The sequence below is a fragment of the Crinia signifera genome, chromosome 6 (genome assembly GCF_055691185.1).
Source record: "Crinia signifera chromosome 6, ASM5569118v1, whole genome shotgun sequence".
Lineage (NCBI taxonomy): Eukaryota > Metazoa > Chordata > Amphibia > Anura > Myobatrachidae > Crinia > Crinia signifera.
This window is the reverse complement of record NC_139222.1, coordinates 117,766,368-117,785,237: the sequence shown is the minus strand read 5'-3', so window position 1 is coordinate 117,785,237 and position 18,870 is coordinate 117,766,368. Positions and strand designations below refer to the sequence as shown.

At 45.2% G+C, this 18,870-nt stretch overlaps 1 protein-coding gene across 1 annotated transcript in view; it reads left to right on the top strand.

The window, feature by feature from the left end:
- The window catches only part of ITGB3 (integrin subunit beta 3), a 70,566-nt gene extending 56,381 nt beyond the window's left edge, over positions 1–14,185 (top strand). Inside the window, exons 14-15 of the mRNA XM_083146928.1 lie at positions 1,141–1,307; positions 7,445–14,185. Coding sequence (XP_083003054.1) covers positions 1,141–1,307; positions 7,445–7,516 — 239 coding nt within the window. The 3' untranslated portion in view covers positions 7,517–14,185. The remainder of the gene's footprint in view (positions 1–1,140; positions 1,308–7,444) is intronic.
- Positions 14,186–18,870: the final 4,685 nt, after the last annotated feature.

Below are 18,870 nucleotides of genomic sequence, written 5' to 3'. Positions count from 1 at the left end.
GCTAAAGTCTCAGCATCAGATCAAATGCATGAACATCTGACACCTGAGTAAAGGTGGCCACACATCAGAACAACCTGCATCAGATCCAGATCATGTCATGATTTCCCTTGAACTCCCCAGAGATATGATAGATCTTATGTGTGTATTTTCACATAAGATCTGTCGTAAGATCTGCATACTCGTCGTTAGTAGCATCTTCAGATCATGGTCGGGATGTTCACATCCGTAGCCCAGCTCCGCCCCCTTCGCCGCCCATCACCTACATAATTATCGCATATGCTCTAACATATGCAATAATTATGGCAAAGGACAGCTCTTGCTTTAAGAGCTGTCCTTTGCAGTGAGAGTCAGCGGGTCCCGGCGGCTCCCCCCTCCCTCCCTCCCTCACTCAGCGCTGCTGCTGCTGCGATGGGCTCTCATACTCCTTGCACCTGGAAGAGGATCACAATGCAGGGAGGAGGAGGTCACCGGTCCGGGCAGCACAGCACTGTGCTGCCCGGACAAAGGTGAGGGAGTCGGTGCATGGCGGCGGGGGGCGGCGGTGGGTTGCGGTAGAAGCCCATAGGCTTCTATGGGGCATCGCCAGATTTTTCTGGCGATGCCCCCCTTCACGGTAACTCAGCGGAGGATGTTTAGAGCATCCCAAAATACGGTAAAAACCCTGATAACGGGGTTTTTACCGCATTTGCAGTTTAGAGAATCTCCCCCCACCCGTCGAAATCGTGCTTTCGGACCTGAAATCGTTCTAATGTGCGGCCATCCTAACTCCCAGGTTACACATGATCACACTGCCAATGCAGCTGTGCCCAAGGAAACAGCCACTGGAGCTGGCATACCCACTTTCTGGAACGCTCCCTGTCGCAGTCCCCAAATGTCAGCAGCGTATCAGTCATGCTGCAGCTTTTGTGGCACCGCGAGTGACCAGGCAAGACCACATCTGCGCAGTCCGGCTCCTGAAGAGACTGTAAAAGTGATAAATGCAATGCTTGAGAACATAGAACAATGCAATGCTAGAGAACATAGAACAACATAGAATGAATCCCAGCACACTGGTTTTATTTAATAAGTAACTTTAGTGTCACCTACTGTCAGAACCTCCTCTGTATCTACTTCAAATAACATTTTGTTTATTCCACACAGAATGCCCTCAGGGTCCTGACATCCTTGTGGTCTTAATGTCTGTCATGGGAGCCATTCTGCTAATAGGCCTGGTGGCTCTACTTATTTGGAAGCTGCTCATTACTATCCATGACCGTCGTGAATTTGCCAAATTTGAAGAGGAGAGAGCAAAGGCTAAGTGGGACACGGTAAGATATGTTAAAGTAGATAATAAATGAAACCTGGCTATGAAGATCTGTACACTACTATTGTCAGAGGTGGATTGGCCCACCGGGAAACCGGGCCATTTCCCAGTGGGCCGGACCAGATGTCCCTACCTTGGTTCCAGGGCTGCCGGAACTAAGCGGCCGCAGCCTGGTCACAAACGGTACCAAAACACATATGGCCGCCGCATATATGAATATATCACATTTACATATGCAGCGGCCATATTTGTTTTGGGCGATGCTGTACTCTGTGACCCCCCCCCCCCCCCCCCCTTCCGTTCTTCCGTTCCCGGGACGAATTTTCATCCCAATCCGCCCCTGACTATTGTTATGGTAGTGTACAGAGACCCCTCCCCAGTTGCTCTGTCTCCCATGAATAGATGCTGTGTGTATGCGCCTATTCACCGCCACTGTTCTATTAAGCAAAGTAGCGAGTGTCAGGGGACTCCCAACTGCCAACCTATCCCAACCACGGGTGGGACAGCTGGACAGTCGCATAATTAACATGACTGCCTGTAATAATTTTGCCAGTTGGGAGGTATGTTAATTGTTATATTAACAACAACACATTGTTACTAGCCCTCACTGTATGCTAAATCTATACTTCTACCACTAACATTATCTAATGGAATCAGGACAACCTATAACCCAAGCCAAACCCACAATGGTAATATAAGGCACACTGGGGTCTCTGCACTAAGCCTGGAATAGAGATAAAGTACCAACTGACCAGTCCCCAACTGTAATTTAACACATCATGTAGCATGGCAGTTAGGGGCTGACTGGAAGGTACTTTTGGGGTAATTCAATTTGTGATGCTTTGAGGACTGAACATGCGCATACGCGATTATGCGCATGTACAGCCCCCCTATGTAAACGCCTTTGGTGAGTTCCACACACGCCGAGGCGTTTGCATGGGTAGGGGAGGGCTCATCAGGGGAACGCCCAGCATTTTATGGATGTCCCCATGAAAATGTTGGCCATTCCTCTGGGAATGGGGTGGGACCGTGCGTGCCGGAGGTGGGCGACTGACGTCACATGACATCAGTGCCTGGCCCATCCTCGGTGGACATCAACTAAAATAAAAGCCAGTTTAGATTGACTTTTATTTCTGAAGAGGACAGAAATCATTGGATGGTCGGCGAACATCCAATGACTTCTCTCCCCTTTGGTTGCATGTGAGGGGATGTGTTCATGTACATTCGCTTGTTCGTCCATGTGGCGTTAATCCGCTAGCTAAGCAGCGAAAGACCACTGCTTAGCGATGTCCATGGGGTCATACCAGTCTTTTGCACAAAACCAGAACGGTTTTGCCAGCTACAGTGTATACTTACTTTGAGATCATATTCAACAAGTATGTACTGTATAGTTCCAGCAATCTCATTTGCCAGTATTTATAGGTAAATGGTCAGCTCTCATGTCCAGCAACTACCATCAGCCAGTTGACGTTGTACAGTTCTGTTTGGCTGTTAGTAACAAATGTCATAGTCAATCTATCCTAGAAAGGCTTATACTGGACATAACTGACATCGTGTCTTGAAGCGTGCATCTCTGTGTCTGTATGTTGAACACTGCTAGTCATTTACGGGACACAAAATAGCAAAGTGCAGCATTTTTTTGGCATCATTGTGCTTATTTCTATGTGCTGTGTGGAAGTAAGCTCACACCCCAAAGTACAATCTTATGTCCCCTCTGCAAATTCACTTTGCATGATTAATGCAGTTTTTGCTGAAGGCTAAACGCCCATGATTAGCTTTAGTGAAGAATGTCAAAGTGCTGTCTTCCATCACTTGAACTTTTCATAATTATCCTGAACTTTTCCTTTATTCTTCAAAGATAGTGTTATATTTGTCCTCCTGTAACCATCATATATGACAGAAATGTTGGGGGAAATTTGAGCTACCCTTATGTCCGGTATCAGATATAGGGCGAGATGTATCAAATGGAAAATGCGGTAAAACCCCGGTTTTACCGCATTTTCCTATGTATCAAAAATGATACCGCAGTGAAGGGTATCGCCACCTTTGGGTGGCGATACCCTATAGAAGCCTATGGGCTTCTTTTTGCCGCCCGCTGCCGCCGACACAGACGCAAACCCGCCGCCTCGCCGACCCCCCCTCTGGCTTACCTTCCTGAAGGGTCCTCCTGGACCCTGGAAGGTAAACCTCTCCTCCCCCTAGTGACGCAGCCGGACGTCCTTCCGGCTGCAGGGGGGAGGAGGAGGCACCGGGGACAGCTTGCTTAGCTGTCCCCGGCGTGACGCCGCGTGAGGGATGCAGGAGCCGGCTGGGAGGTGACGGAGACCCCCCGCACACCACATTCCAGGTATCGCGGGGGGCCTCCGTCACCGCACCGCGATGCCAGCCGCATATGTTAGTACATATGCGGCAGCATCGCGGCGGGGGGGGGGGGCGTGAAGGTATTTTAATACATCCCACCCTTAAGGCCCATACACACTGGGCGACTTTGAGCTGAAAGTCGCTCAAAACAAGAGGTTTGAGAGGCTTTCAGCTCAAAGCCGCCCAGTGTGTATGGCCCGGTGGTGACCGCAACATCGCCGGGAAAGCCGCTCATCTGCTGGTTATACCAGCAGATAAGCGCCATTTAGGACGGCTCTGCATAGCGCTCCGCTATGCAACGCCGTCCCCCCCCCTCCGTCGGCACCGGGCAGAGGGAATGCCACTCAGTGTGTATGCACTGAGCGGCTTTCCCCGCAGCGATGATTGGCATCATCGCTGTCCATATACGGTGGGCATTGTCGCCCAGTGTGTATGGACCTTTAAGAATTTACAGCTTTCACATACATTGTATTCTTTTACTGTATGTGTTTTACTGCCCATAGAGTAAGATTATAATCAGTGCATTACTGCCACAGTGGTAAAATCCAGTGGCTTATTTTAAGAAGCAACGCTTTTTTTGTAAGCCGCTGCTTCAGGGCATGTTGGAGGTGAAAATTGAAAATGCCGCTCACACACAAGTAGATGCATGATGTGTCAATATGGGGGTGGGGCGAATAATGTACACGGATACTGCTACCCCCATGTATAACACAGGTGAAGTGATAAATAACAGTGGCGATTGGCACTGAAATCTAAAAGAAATGTAGTGACAGCATGTGAATGGACACCAGCGTTATCAATTTCGACAACTGCAGGTGTTTGTACAAGTGTGGAACTACAAGTTCCAGTGAGCCCTTTAATGCCCCACAATACTGGTACTAGTGGTTCTCCAAGTCCCTGCATGCGGTGCAGGCTTGCTGGGACTCATAGTTCCACAGCAATTTACAAAAGTTTCATCTATCTTTTCATCAGCCCGGTGCCCACCGCCCAAGGGGCACTGGGGACAGAACCGGGCTTCAGCCTGGGCAGGTAAGTTCTGAAAGAGGGGGACCCCTTCATTGGAGGGGGTCTCCACTTCCCCAGGATACCTGCCCAGGCTGACCTGTCAGGGGGTTAAACCAGGACCGGCTCTTTCAGCCCAGGGCTGGTTATGCTCAGTAGGGAGGACCCTACTCCGTTTTTTTTATATATATATTTTTATATATGACTTGTTTTTTTTGTGGACAGAACCATGCACAGATCACACTGGTCTGTTTATGGTTCTGTCAAAATCGCCTATCGGAACCTGGTCTGTTTGTGTGGTGATTTTTGGTAACGTTTTCCTGTCTTATCCTATTAAATTTGAGAATTTTATATTTTTAATGGTAAAACATCTGGATGTGAATCGAAGTGTGTTGAAAAATCGCCAGTTCAGAATGTGCGAATTTGCGGCAAAAAGTGTGATTTTTAGCGCAGTTTGCAATACATTAAGTTGCCGACTTCGGAAATACGCTTGAATTCGGCTGTGTTTTTACAAAAAATTTAAAAAACACATTCGCATGCCACTAAATGTACACTTACAGCTTGGGAATAGTGGGCAGACCCAACAAAGAAAATTCTTTAAAACTGCATAAATGATTGAATACTCTTACTAAAGTAACAATATTGATTCATCACACGTATCTTTGGTCAGTGTTCTTCTCTATAAATTCCACAGCTTAAATAGAATCATATGTTCATTAGTCACATGAACATTGCCTCCCCATGGAGCCCAGCATTAGCTGACTTCCTATGGTTACCATAGGGATTTTCTAGAGCCAGTTCCATAAGGCCCCATACATTACTGCAGGCTATTGCATACCCTCAACAGCAGGATCACATGCGATACACCGTATGCCCTCATTTAGCATTGGATACGGAGATAAAACAGATAGGATATTATACTTTTCACACAATTTATCGATGGGTTTAAAACGTGTGATAAAGTGCATGGTCACTTAATGGATGTAGGGGGGGATTCTGGTTGAACTGCAAAGCAGTGAAATTTGCAGCTTTACGGGTCCTCTAAATGCTGCCGGCGCCCGCATGAGTGGCGTCTTAGATCTGCGGGTCCCTGTACGGTAAGCGGTCAGCTCCCCCCCCCCCCCCCCGCACCACCGTTGAGTTTCCATAAGCACGCCCAGTATTTTCATGAGAATGACCATAAAATGATGCCACCCGCACTGCTGTGTGCGAGTTTCCGGCGAATAATCAATTCGATGTGGCCACTCCCACAATCCAGCTGCACATGCAAATAAATGTTTATGCACATGCACAGTCGCTAAACATCGCTCCCCTGTGCGAACGTGCAGGGTAGTGATCCAACTAGAATAAGGGCCGTAATGTGGATGTCCACTATTCACATGATGTATGATTATTAACACTGTATGTACATCTACATAATGGAAACATGTCCATGGTACTGGAACACAGGGGCAAATTTAATAAGCTCGGTGAAGTGATAAAGTGTCTGTTTTTTATCACCAGCCAATCAGCTCCTACTAGAGATGCCAATCCCGGGGCATTTTTTCAATCCCGGAATTCGGGATTGTAAAATGCCCAATCCCAGGATTGGCTTCCCTAATGCAAAAACCCGCCCCGGCCGCCCGCATATCTTCTTACAGGTGCGATGTGGCTGGGCGGATGCAGCCTGGGCGTGTAGGTGGAATGATGCAGCCTGGGCAGGTGGACCTCGGGCGATGGTACGGGGGTCAGCCTCAGTGGGTGGTCTCGGAGGCGGCAGGAGGTCAGCGCGGTGTGCACTGCGAACAGGAGTCAGGCTGTTGTGTGGCCTGCGCAGCGTGACCTCTGACGTCATCACGCTGCGCAGAGCCGCACTACCTGGGATGGAAGAAGCCGGGCAGCGTCTGAGAACCAGCTCAGACGCTGCCCGGCATTAGACTGCGCATGCGCAGTCTAATCCTGAAATCCTGGGATTGGAAACTCCAATACCGAGATTGAAATCCTGGCGTTTTAGATGCCAAATCCCGGGATCCTGCTGATCCCGATCCCGGGATTGGCCACCCTAGCTCCTACCTGTCATTTTTCAAACCAAGCCTGTAGCTTCACAGTTAGTAGCCGATTGGCTGGTGATAAAAACCAGACACTTTATCACTTCACTGAGCTTAATAAATCTGCCCCACTGTCTCTTAGTTTTTCATCTTGGTGTTACACAGTTACTTAAATACTACACTATTGGGCTAATTCAGACTTGACCGCTAATTAGAGAATTTGCAAATCAAGCAATTATCAAACAACTGTCAATGCGTGCCATATGCATTGCGCATGCTCCAGGGGAGTTAGAGAAAGTGATTAGCAATCCATATGCAATTCTCTCGCAATTTAGCAAGGGACGTCTTCTCTTTCTGCCTGGGCGGGGGCTTTCTCCATGCAGTCCACCCTGCAGATTTTTACATTAGCAGTCAAGTATGAATTAACCCCTCTTAGTATCATTTGTTTATGTTTACAGTAGATGTATTCCTCAGAAAAAGATATTTCCTCACCAATGATATGTTACGGAAGCTGTAAAATATACATTTTAATGGGGTTGTCAGGATTGCTTTTGATTGGAAAACCCATTCAAAATCTAGAAAGAAAACTAATGCCCCTTTAAAGATGCAGATTCACCTGTTCTGTCCTGTGGGCCTCTGGACATTTGGCATAGTGGGATTATTGGATCTCTGGGGAGGTACATAATGGGATGTGAATAATATTGCATAGATGGTTTAATGCTAGCGTTCACTAACATTATTGCTTTTTCAGGCACACAATCCGCTTTACAAAGGAGCCACATCAACCTTTACCAACATAACATACCGTGGGGAGACCGAGTGAATGCAGTAACTGGTGAGATTCAAGGGGTCCTTCTCTCACTGGGTGAGAGCCAACATACACGCTCCTACTGCTTTTACACCTCATTTTACACAATGCTCTGTGGAAGAAGTGAATCGTAAATTGCATTCCATGTGATCAGCAGAGTGAACAGTCTTAAAAATACAATTTAATTCCCCACAAGGGCTTTGCTGGGCATGTTTTGTCCCCCTAATCCCTGAACAAAAAATGGTGAAAGGCTCTTACATGAAGACACAAAATGGCTGCTCCACGCTGACACCTTTGCAACCAAAAAACGCTGCAAAACTATAAGAAGAAAAGAATTACTTGTTTTTACAGAAAACCTAACAAGCATCTCAGGAATGCCACTATCCTTCCCTGCAACTCTCAGCAGACCCCAGCAACAACACTGAGCTTGCAGATCTACACCCTCCAGACAACTTGCTAATACTTGATAAATGCACCAGATCACATCAGGTCACTAACTCGGATCAATATATTAAGTGACTGCGCTTACCTGGGTCTTTGTAGGGAAATGTACGATGTGACATGGGCCATCGATGCCTACTAATCACATGTTCTATTAATAGAACACTGCAGCACTGAGAGAAGCCCTGCCATTTCCCCAGCATTGGTGCTTCTCAGTAAATCAGTTGGCTTTTGTGCTCATTCGCTAACCAGCCATGCAGAGAGCTGTTTCAGAAATACGGAAAATTTGAAGATGACAAAAGCTTTGAATAAATGTCATACATCAATGTAGTGCCATTTAATAACTGCCGGCATTTAAAAAATATCCACATTTTTCTTAATGTGAAAGAATAGGCTTAAATATACATTACGAAGTGGGATTTGTGAAATCAAAAATAGCTCAGGATGAGTGTGTTCTGTTGATATTTCATACATATCAAAGCACTGTTCTTTACGAAAAAGTTTACCTTTTTACATAATACCGTATGTTGCACTGTACACTGTTTTTGTAGACTTTGAAGAAATCTGTGAACCGTGGGAGTTCTTGCCGAATTATTTGTCCTGTGTTTGATTATGCTGCCTCTCAGTGGACATTTGGTAAAATTGCAGTTTTTATTGTTTTCCCATGGATTGTCACTGGTTTATACTGTTTAAATAAAAAGTGTACCTATTTGTCCTATGAAGAATGTTGTATGTATTAAAAGGTTATAGTTTAAGCCTATATTACCACATTTTGGGCCTGATTCAGAGCTGCACCTGCTGCGTCCACCAGTTTCAGACTTTGCACTAAAATGTAAAAGCACTGAGAAGTTCATATTCTGCACCCCGCCATGGTTCCAAACAATCCATGATCACATTCACCGTCTACACTTATACCAACACTATGGGCCTAATTCAGACCTGATCGCAGGGCACATTTTGTTTGCAAATGGACAAAAACATGGCTGCTTTATTTTTACACTGCAATTTAGATGTTAGTTTGAACAAGCCCCACCCAAATCTAACACTCTCTGCACATGTTACATCTGCCCCACCTGCAATGCACATGGTTTTGTCCTTTTGCAAACAAAATGTGCCCTGCAACCTGGTCTGAATAAGGCTCCATGGCAGGTGCAGTGACACGCCTCGGCTCCTATAACATCCACAAGAAGGATTTTTTTTATTACTATTATATTCTCTTCAGGCCACCTCCCAGGAATTCCCATCACTCTGCCTCTCCTGTTCGGAAACCAGCTCTCTTGTACGCAATTGTGTATTTGCGTGAACACTTAGTGTAAACCATGCGCCATTAAGGTTACAGGATATTTTGCACATACAAATATCTATATTGCATGCACCTCTGAATGCACTATCTTCTCTTATTCTGCATCTGAGTCTTATGGTCTTCTCCTTAACCCACACAATTGACTACTATGTTGAGAAATGTTTTACAACAGCAGTATTTAAACCTACATTTTCATATGCAGCTTACTTTTTGGTGAAGGTCCCTCTGAGGGGCTTTAGGGTACCTAAAAGAAATAGGTTCTTCACGTAATTTCCTCTATACATTTTGCCCAGGATTCCCTGCTCCTACAATACGATTTAACATCCCAGCCCGATTATTACTGTGCTGGGTCTTTCATATGCCATAATGTTGGCAAACAGAACCAACTCAATTAGCGCATGGGTATAACATATGACTAGACGGTATCCACTTGATAGATGTACTATGTCTAGATAGACAGTCAATAGGTTAACGTGCAAATAGCCAACACATCAAATGGTCGACATGAGTTTTTTTTTATGCTTTACCATCCAGCTGTACTCTGATTGGTAATGGTATAGTGGGGGTTATTCTGGTTTGTACGTTATTAACGTACGCCGGCGGATCTGGGTTTTTTTGATCTGCGCATGCGTACCTTTCGCAATGCGCAGGCGCGGCGACTTCACAACGCTCATGGACGGGTCTTTCCGTGCGAAAAAACCTGTCCGCAAGAGTACGGTCATTGTGGGCGGCATAGGGGCGTGTTGAGGGGAGCGGCCGAAATAATGAGGAAAACTGGGCGTAAACATGGGCGTACACGGGGGTGTGCACAAAAAATGTACGGTGCTACTACCGCTCGATCGGTGAAAGCACCGTGCATTTCGGACACAAAACAGGCGGCCGCCACCGACACCTCCAGACCACCCCTACAGATACCGCATGAGAGCGGACACCTGGGTCTGCTAATTAACGCTATTCTGCTAATTACCTAGTCAAACACATACACCTGAATGTAATAAGCAATGCTGCAGTCTATTAAGTCCAAACCATTATTTCACTACCTGCAAGCCACACACAGCACTCAAACACATTGGAAGCATATCTTTCTACACTTCTCTACATGTAAAGGTTTGTTTAATTTAAGGTAAGAATCATTTTAAGACCTGCTTATATATGGCAAGGTAGTTATTTTGTAACCATTTACACACATTCAGTAAGTGTTTTCATATACTTTAAACAGCAGCACACTCAATCTACACAAGTCGACATGTGTCAACGTTTTCACTTTAACACCAACATAAGTTGATTTAAAAGTAACAGCAATGTGGGGACACATAGATAGTGATTAAAATGCAACATTAGAACATAATAAATATACATGTAAGGAGGGGTAAAATGTATTTTTATTAGGCTGTTCATTAAGGTAGACAGTTGAGGTAATAGAAAATAATTGATGAACAATTAGAATACTTCATTTAATTGGCTTAATCATAGTTGAAAGGCTAGATTAGCAGGGCCATATATGTGAAGGGTATGCCAGCGTGCACGGATGTACGCTCATTCTCACGATCGGTGACATACACTGAGTTTTCCATTGAAAACAGGCGAGACCCGTCCGTGCAAGGAGGCGAACGCTCAGATAGCCGGAAGATGACGGTGTGAAAACGGACGAGACCCGTCCGTATACGGTGGCGTACACTGTTGTACGCCAGTTGTCGGTGTCTAAGAGGAGATCCGTCCGTGTTCGGTGGCGTACGCTCAAGTGCACACCACGCCCCTTTGTCGGTGTTTGTGGCCGTCCGTATGCGGATGTTTTGTGGGTGGACTTTCGCTCACCGTCCGCGTATGGGAAACGTACGGTGATGCGGAACGTACGTACGTTTGGCCGCCCGAACCAGAATAAGGTCCAGTATGCCGAAGGGTGCGCGCTACAAATTGGGGGTATATGTGCTCAGGTGTTAAAATGGACACAAAAAACATGTGAAGAACTCAGGTCCACCTTTTCACGTGTCGATGATTTGCATGTTGACCTTTTGTCACTGAAGTTTTTTCTGCAGGTTGACCTTTGACTGTCTATCTAGTAGATCTATTAATCCAGAACCTGACTATACAGGGGCTTAGATAGTGTTCTCATTAGTGGTTCCCTGATTTGGCATTTGTGAATGTTGTTTACAGGTTGCATCTATTTATCAGTGTATATAGCACTGGTTTAAGGCAGCACTATTTAAATTCCAGATGCTGGGTTTCCATGGCAACAGCCTTAATGCAGGGAGTGTTTCCATTTGCCTGAGGCTGTAATTACTCTATGGTCCAGGCCAATAGACTGCGTATGTGCTGGAAACAGGCAGACGGCATATGCACCAATTTCAGGACCAGGAGAAGGCTTCAATTGTCAGAGCTGTTTGTACGTGACACTCGCCGGTGACAGGATCATTGCCAAATTCGAGTGGAAAAAGTAAAAGCTGCGATGAGTATTAACATTAATTAACAAACTAGCAAAATAATGTCGTGCAAAACTTTTAGCTGTGAAAGGCATTACAGGAAAAGTCTATTTTATTGGACCATGTTAATTCACCTACTATTTGTAAGAAGCTTTTTCACAGTATTGTAAAAAGTTCACATATTATCATTTTTTTTTAAAGTTCACATATCATTTTTTTAACAACATAAAGGGAATGATATCTTAAAGTATCAGAAATATACACCATGCAATCTTCTTAGGTGTGTTACTTCTGCATTCCAATACAGGACAATCTTGGGTGCCGCAGTAGGCTTTTAAACCTAAGCTGTAAAACATATCCGTACAGGCAACTGTAGTAATCGTTCTGTGTTAGATTTGTTGCCCCTGAGGGGCTAGCTGCCAATATCCACCCCCACTTGTACCGCAAGTCTTCAGGAGATTTAAAATAAATCTATTAATGCAGAGAACCCCGGGCTCCATGGAAACGCTTTACTCTGTAAATAACTTGTGTGTGGGCGATGTGTGTGTCAGTCGAAGTTTGTGCCAGTGTTTAGTGTATTTCTGTCATTATGGGTGTATCAATATCTTCATGCATCATTGTGTGTGCTTTAAATTACTTAACAACTGTACCAGCTCATTTGTCAGATGTTGCTTATGCATATAAAACTCATCTAATTGCATATATCTTTAAAGTAAATATACAATTATTTTATAGTATATATGGTCTTTTTTGCTTTATTTGTTTAAATGATACCCCTTTCAGACATAAGCCAAAATCAAAGGATGTTTCATGTGCACAATCCCTAGACTAGCGTATGTTTGAATGGCTCTACCCGGGATTTTAGTCGACTAACATCCCAGGTCCTGCGCACCTGCAATGGACCCGGGATTTTTAAAAGCCCAGTTTTGAACCGGGTTTAAAATCCCAGGTAGTATGTCTGAAAGGGGTATAAGTAAATGCATTGCATTGCTTTGCACTACATTGTGGGATGCCATCCACTGGAGTCTAATGCATATTTATACAGTATATGCTTTGCTGTAAAAGGAATGATCTCATAAATATTGAACAATCTTCAGTACAGTATATATTTGTCCTGAAGCATTTGATTGGTGTCTAAAGTATTAGCAAGTAATTGAATGTAACTGAAGTGCTGGGAAAACATTTGATATAACAAATGAATTGAAACACTGATAACATACTACATTGTAACCTTCCAAGTAAGCCCAACATGGCTATCTCACATGGTATGCTTGTGAATGGGATGAAAAATCCATGTACCTGAAGGTTATGTTGAATAACCTGAAGGTTATTCATACACACAGTGGGACTTTGGCTTTCAGTTTTGTCTGTATAGTCAAAATCGCATGGAAAGTTAGCAAAAATGACACAGTGATAACCCTGCTTGCGATACCGATGCACTGCCCCGCAAGGTCGGCATCGCAAGCAAAAATAGACCGTGCAGGCAAAGCAATTAATATTAGGAAACTACCAACATCCAATTTGTGTCATCTCTTCGATCATTAATCTATCCCAGCCAGGGTAAGCCTACATGGGTATGGATCATTGGATAAACAGCAACTAGGTGGACATGCATGAAGGTCGACATGGGTTAGGTCAACAGAAGCATTAGGTCAACATGGGGAAGGTCGACAGTCCAAAGGTCAACATGAGGTTTTTCACTTTTATTGTCCCATGTGTTGACACAGTCGACATGGACACTGAAATGTAGCACTGCGTCCACTCGCCATGCTTCGAGCATACTATTTTATTCTCCCTCCACGCTCTAGTGGATGGTAGGGCATGAAATACCACCTGTCAGGACATGTCGGCTCAAAAAAAGTGAAAAACCCCATGTCGTCCTAATGACCCTGCCGACCTAACCCATATCAAACTTCAGTCATGTCGACCTTCATGCATGTCGACCTAAAGCTTGTAGACTTAGTGACCGTATCTTGCCTACGTAGTCCACCCAATTGCTGCCTCACCTGGTACCTTTTTATGGGTGAAATGAACAGCCCATGGTAGTACCCCAAAAGGTCTGCACCAGCCCAGTATCATACTAAAGGTGCATACAAACTGTACAATTTTTTGACCAATTTTGTTCATTTCTGCCATTCTGGATGAAATTGGTCAAAATATCTTTTTGTGAGTTTGCGATGAACGACGAATCATAATGCACATACCCGCCAGTTGTTCATCAAGGTTTTTCGTTAACTGAGCTCAATTTGGGTATCTTTCAAAAAGAGCCTATAAACTGTAGCTAGATCTTTCGTCTGTCCTCAACATCTTTCGTCCAGGACACTGGGTTCAAGGGAAATGTCTTTCAACTAAATTGGTCAAAAAAAAATTGTACAGTGTGTATGCACCTTTACTGTGTTTCCTAGATTTTTGTTATTTTTAACTATTCCTGTATGTTGTTTCTTCTAACTCTAATTCTAAATCCTTTGTACAATGTACCAGTTTTGATGTCTGCAAATCGACTGAGTCCTGTGGGAGAAATGTGCTGTAAAAATAAAAGTATTATTATAATAAACATGTTACACATTTATAAATGCATGTGTCTGAATGAAAGAGATCATCACATAGTATGTACATGCATGTTGTCATGTCCTGCGGATCAGACCAGCATATCACACTCCCTGTTGGCAGATCATCAGTGCCATCCATCGGGATGTCATGCAGCATGGTCCCTGCATGTTGCTCCATCACTCTCTGCATCTCAGCTGATGTCAGGCTGGGTACACATCGTAATAAAAAAGAAAAACAAGAAGTGGAGCGCTAGGTAAAAAATTGGATTAGGTCAATTGGGTATCACAATAAAAATACATTTATTTAAGCACATATGAAAGAAGCAATAATCGATTATGCTCATACAGTGAATAATAAGAACAGTGGTATCTCTACCATAAAAGCAATTTGTATAAAATGGTATAGATGGGACCGAGCTTAAGTATTTATGCGTTCTCCTACTTGCCAATAGTCCAGATCTCAAGGTGCCCCTTGGTTACCCCTTTAGTTGATTGGGGATCCGAATGGATGGGTGTCCATGACCATGCTGGGATGAATTCGGCCGCTGTGTCTCAGAGCTTACTGTCCGTTAGTTGGAATGACGGTTGCACAGGTGGATAAACGGCTTCCCAATTAGGCTGGTGATAGTGTCCCAAACATGATTCTTCCAATGTAGGGGTGCAATGAAGTTGGGTACAAGTGGTACCAGGCAAGGCAATTGTGGGAGTGTCCCGCTGTAAAGCTTCAGGTCCCAATACACCAATGTATCCTGACGCGTTTCGTTACCTAACTGGTAACTTTTTCAAAGGGATACTGCTGTATGGCTTGGCCGGTTATTTATACCCTATTACAGGAAGTGCAATGTGCAACAGTAAAAACATTACCCAATTGACCAATTTCATCTAAAGAATGGGTTCTGACAGGAGGCAGACCTGTCAGGTATATATAAGCATTTATACTACTTTATTAGAGAATATACAGTGATTTTAGAGGTATAGAACTGCGTTTTTATACAAGTATGATCCATTTCCTGTCTTTGGAACGCACTCCGGATGCATATTTCCGGTTGTTGGAACGCATATAGTATTGGCGCCTTTTTTAATCAGCTATACAGCGTGTATTTTTATTGTGCCACAACTATATAGTTCACCTCCTGTTTTGATAGTAGTGCATCTGTCTAGCACAGGGCGGGGGAAGCGCTAGTATCAGACCTGGTGTGGACCAGGGAAGACGCGCTGATCGGCGTCACATATAGCTTCCGGTTTGATAGCCGTATTACGCGACTCTTGGAACGCAGGAAGCATCCTGTATCTGTATGGAACGCACACTACAGGAAGTCATGCGTTCCATACCATTCAATATACATATAAGGGGGATTTTATTCTAGGAAGCATCCAAGTCAGCGCTCTGTATCTGTATGGAACGCACAATACAGGAAGTCATGCGTTCCATGCCATTCAATATACGTTTAAGGGGGATTTTATTCCAGGTATATAAGGAGACATGGATTTATAAATATAAGAGCTTCAGGTGGGACTGTTGATCTCTTTATTTATGATAAAGGGATTTTTGTAAGAACTTACCGTTCGAATCCCTTTCTCTGATATGGTCCTGGTGACACAGCTTCACATTGGGATGTAGGAGGGTCCGCAGGAGCCAGGCACCTATCCTAAAGCTTTTGGAGGGTAGGCTCCTCCCCTACTGCATCCCAGACTCCTCAGTTCAATCTTTCAAAGCCACTGGAATACATTAACTCAGTACAACGCCTGCATATATTATATGCACATTTTTAAATTTAACTTTTTCAACCAATTATAACATGAAACCTCATGAACACTGGCATACTTACTGAGCGTAAGGGAGGGATCGCTGTGTCACCAGGACCATATCAGAGAAAGGGATTCGAACGGTAAGTTCTTACAAAAATCCCTTTTTCTCTTTCAATGGTCCTGGTGACACAGCTTCACATTGGGACGTTCCAGAGCCGGTCCTTTTGGGTGGGTACGCTCAGGTCTGCAGTTCTCATCACTGCTCGCCCGAATGATGCGTCCACCGACGCGAACTCATGGAACCTATCGGATTTGGCAAAAGTATGAACAGAAGACCAAGTGGCAGCCCTGCAAACCTGCTCGGCTGTTGCCCCATGTCGAACCGCCCAAGAGGTGGTGACTGATCTGGTGGTATGCGCATTAATTCTGGCTGGCACAGGCCTACCAACTTTAGTATATGCAAACGCTATAATAGAGCGCAACCACCTAGCAACGGTCTGCTTAGAAGCAGGCCAACCATTATTATGTACATCATACAAAACAAGCAAAGTATCAGTCTTTCTGACACTTTTAACTCTGTCCACATAAATGCGCAAGGCGCGCACAACATCCAAATTCCTCAATTTGTCCCTTTTCCTTGAACCCTCTGGGGGTTGAAACAGGCAGAACTAACTCCTGATTTAGATGAAAAGCAGAGACTACTTTTGGTAAAAATTGGGGTACTGTCCGAAGGACCGCCCTATCATCATGAAATATAAGGAAGGGAGCCTTGCAGGACAAGGCTCCCAACTCCGATACCCTTTTTTCAGACGCCACTGCCAACAAAAATACCAGTTTCCATGTAAGGAATCTAAGGTCAGCCGACCGTAATGTTCAAAAGGTGCCTTTTGAAGGCACTCCAGAACCAGAGATAAATCCCATGGTGCTACTGGTTGCTTGTAGGGAGGTTTCAATCGAGACACCCCCTGCAGGAAGTTCTGTACTTCCGTTAACAATGCAATCCTTCTTTGGAAGTAAATTGACAAGGCCGAGATCTGTACCTTGAGTGACTGAAGGCTTAAACCCGGAGGAAAAGCCAACCTGCAAAACCTCCAACAATTTTGCCAATTTAAAGCGTGATGTGTATGACTTCTGTCTTTCACACCATCGAATATAGGTCTTCCAGACCCTATAGTATTTTGCAGAAGACACTGACTTTATGGCTTTAATTATTGTGTTAATCACTGCCTCTGAGAATCCTTTATTCCTCAAAATGGCGGTTTCAACAACCAGGCCATCAAAATTAATCGAGCTGAATCCAGATGGTTGGATGATCCTTGTTTTAGAAGGTCTGACCTCAGAGGTAGACGCCACGAGTCCACAGACAATCTCTGAAGCCTCGAGTACCAGGACCTCCTTGGCCAATCTGGGGCCACTAATATCACTGGAATTGCCTGGGCCTGTATCCTTTTCAACACTCTCGCCAGCATTGGGACTAGGGAAAAACATAAAGAAGATTCCCCTCCCAGGGGATAGTCATGGCATCCACTGCTTCTGCCAGTGGGTCCCTCGTCCTGGCATAAAACCTGGGCACCTGATGGTTGAATCTGGATGCCATCAGGTCCACATCCGGGGTTTCCCCACTTCAAGGTAATTTGATGAAATATCTGAGGATTTAGGCTCCATTCCCCATCCTTCAGCTCCTCCCTGCTCAGGAAGTCTGCCTCTATATTCTCCACTCCTGGTATGAATATAGCTGATAAGGCTGGAACATACTGTTCCGCCCACAAGAGGATTCTGGACACCTCCCACATGGCCAGTTTGCTGCGTGTGCCTCCCTGGTGATTCAGATACGCCACAGCTGTGGCGTTGTCGGTCTGAATACTTAAAGGGAGCCTCTGTAACCTGTCTCCCGCTAGAGAAATCACTTTCCACACAGCTCTCAGTTCCAAGATGTTGATCGGTAAGGCAGATTCCTCTGGAGTCCACAAGCCCTGCAGACGCAGGTCCAAGACTACTGCCCCCCCCAGCCCCTGAGACTGGCGTCGGTAGTGACTACCAGCCAGCCCAGGACTGCAGTGACCGACCCCACTGAAGGGAGTCCACGTCTGTCCACCATTTCAGGGAGGCTCGAGTTTCCGAAGACAGCACTATCTGTTCGGATTAGATGGTCTGTGTGTTTCCTGACCAAGCCGTCAAAATGTTCCACTTGGAACACCCGAGAGTGGAACCTGGCAAACTGCCGCGTCTCGAAAGACGCCACCATCTTCCCCAGCAGCTTGAGGCACCTCCATACTGATGTGCTCCGAGAGCTGAGAATCTCCTGGACTAAGGCAACCAGATCCCTGGCCTTTGCCTCCGGTAAAAATACCCGATGTAGATGGGTAACCAGAATGACCCCCAAGAATTGGAGTCTCTGTGACGGCACCAACTGAGACTTTTGTAAGTTTAACAGCCAGCCGTGAGCCTGCAAAAAACCCGATGGCTTCTGCCAAGTGACTCTTCAACATGTCTGCTGACTCCGCTCTGAACAGCAGGTCGTCCAAATATGGGATCACCGTGATTTCCCTCAGTCGAAGCACAGCCGCCATTACAGACATTATCTTGGTGAATACCCTTGGCGCTGTGGCCAGGCCGAAGGGCAACGCCTGGAATTGCAATGTGCATGGTCTCTTATCTCAAACCTCAATAGAGCCTGATGTCCTGGGTGAACAGGAACATGAAGGTACGCGTCCTGGACATCCATGAACGCCAAAAATTCTCCCTGGTCCAAGCTTAACAGCACTGACTGTAGAAACTCCATTTTGCAATGGTCTACCCACAAATGGATAATTAACGACTTTAAATTGAGAACCGGTCTGAAAGACCCGTCTGGTTTGGACACCAGAAACAGAGTGGAATAAAAGCCTTTTTTCCACTCCGCTCTGG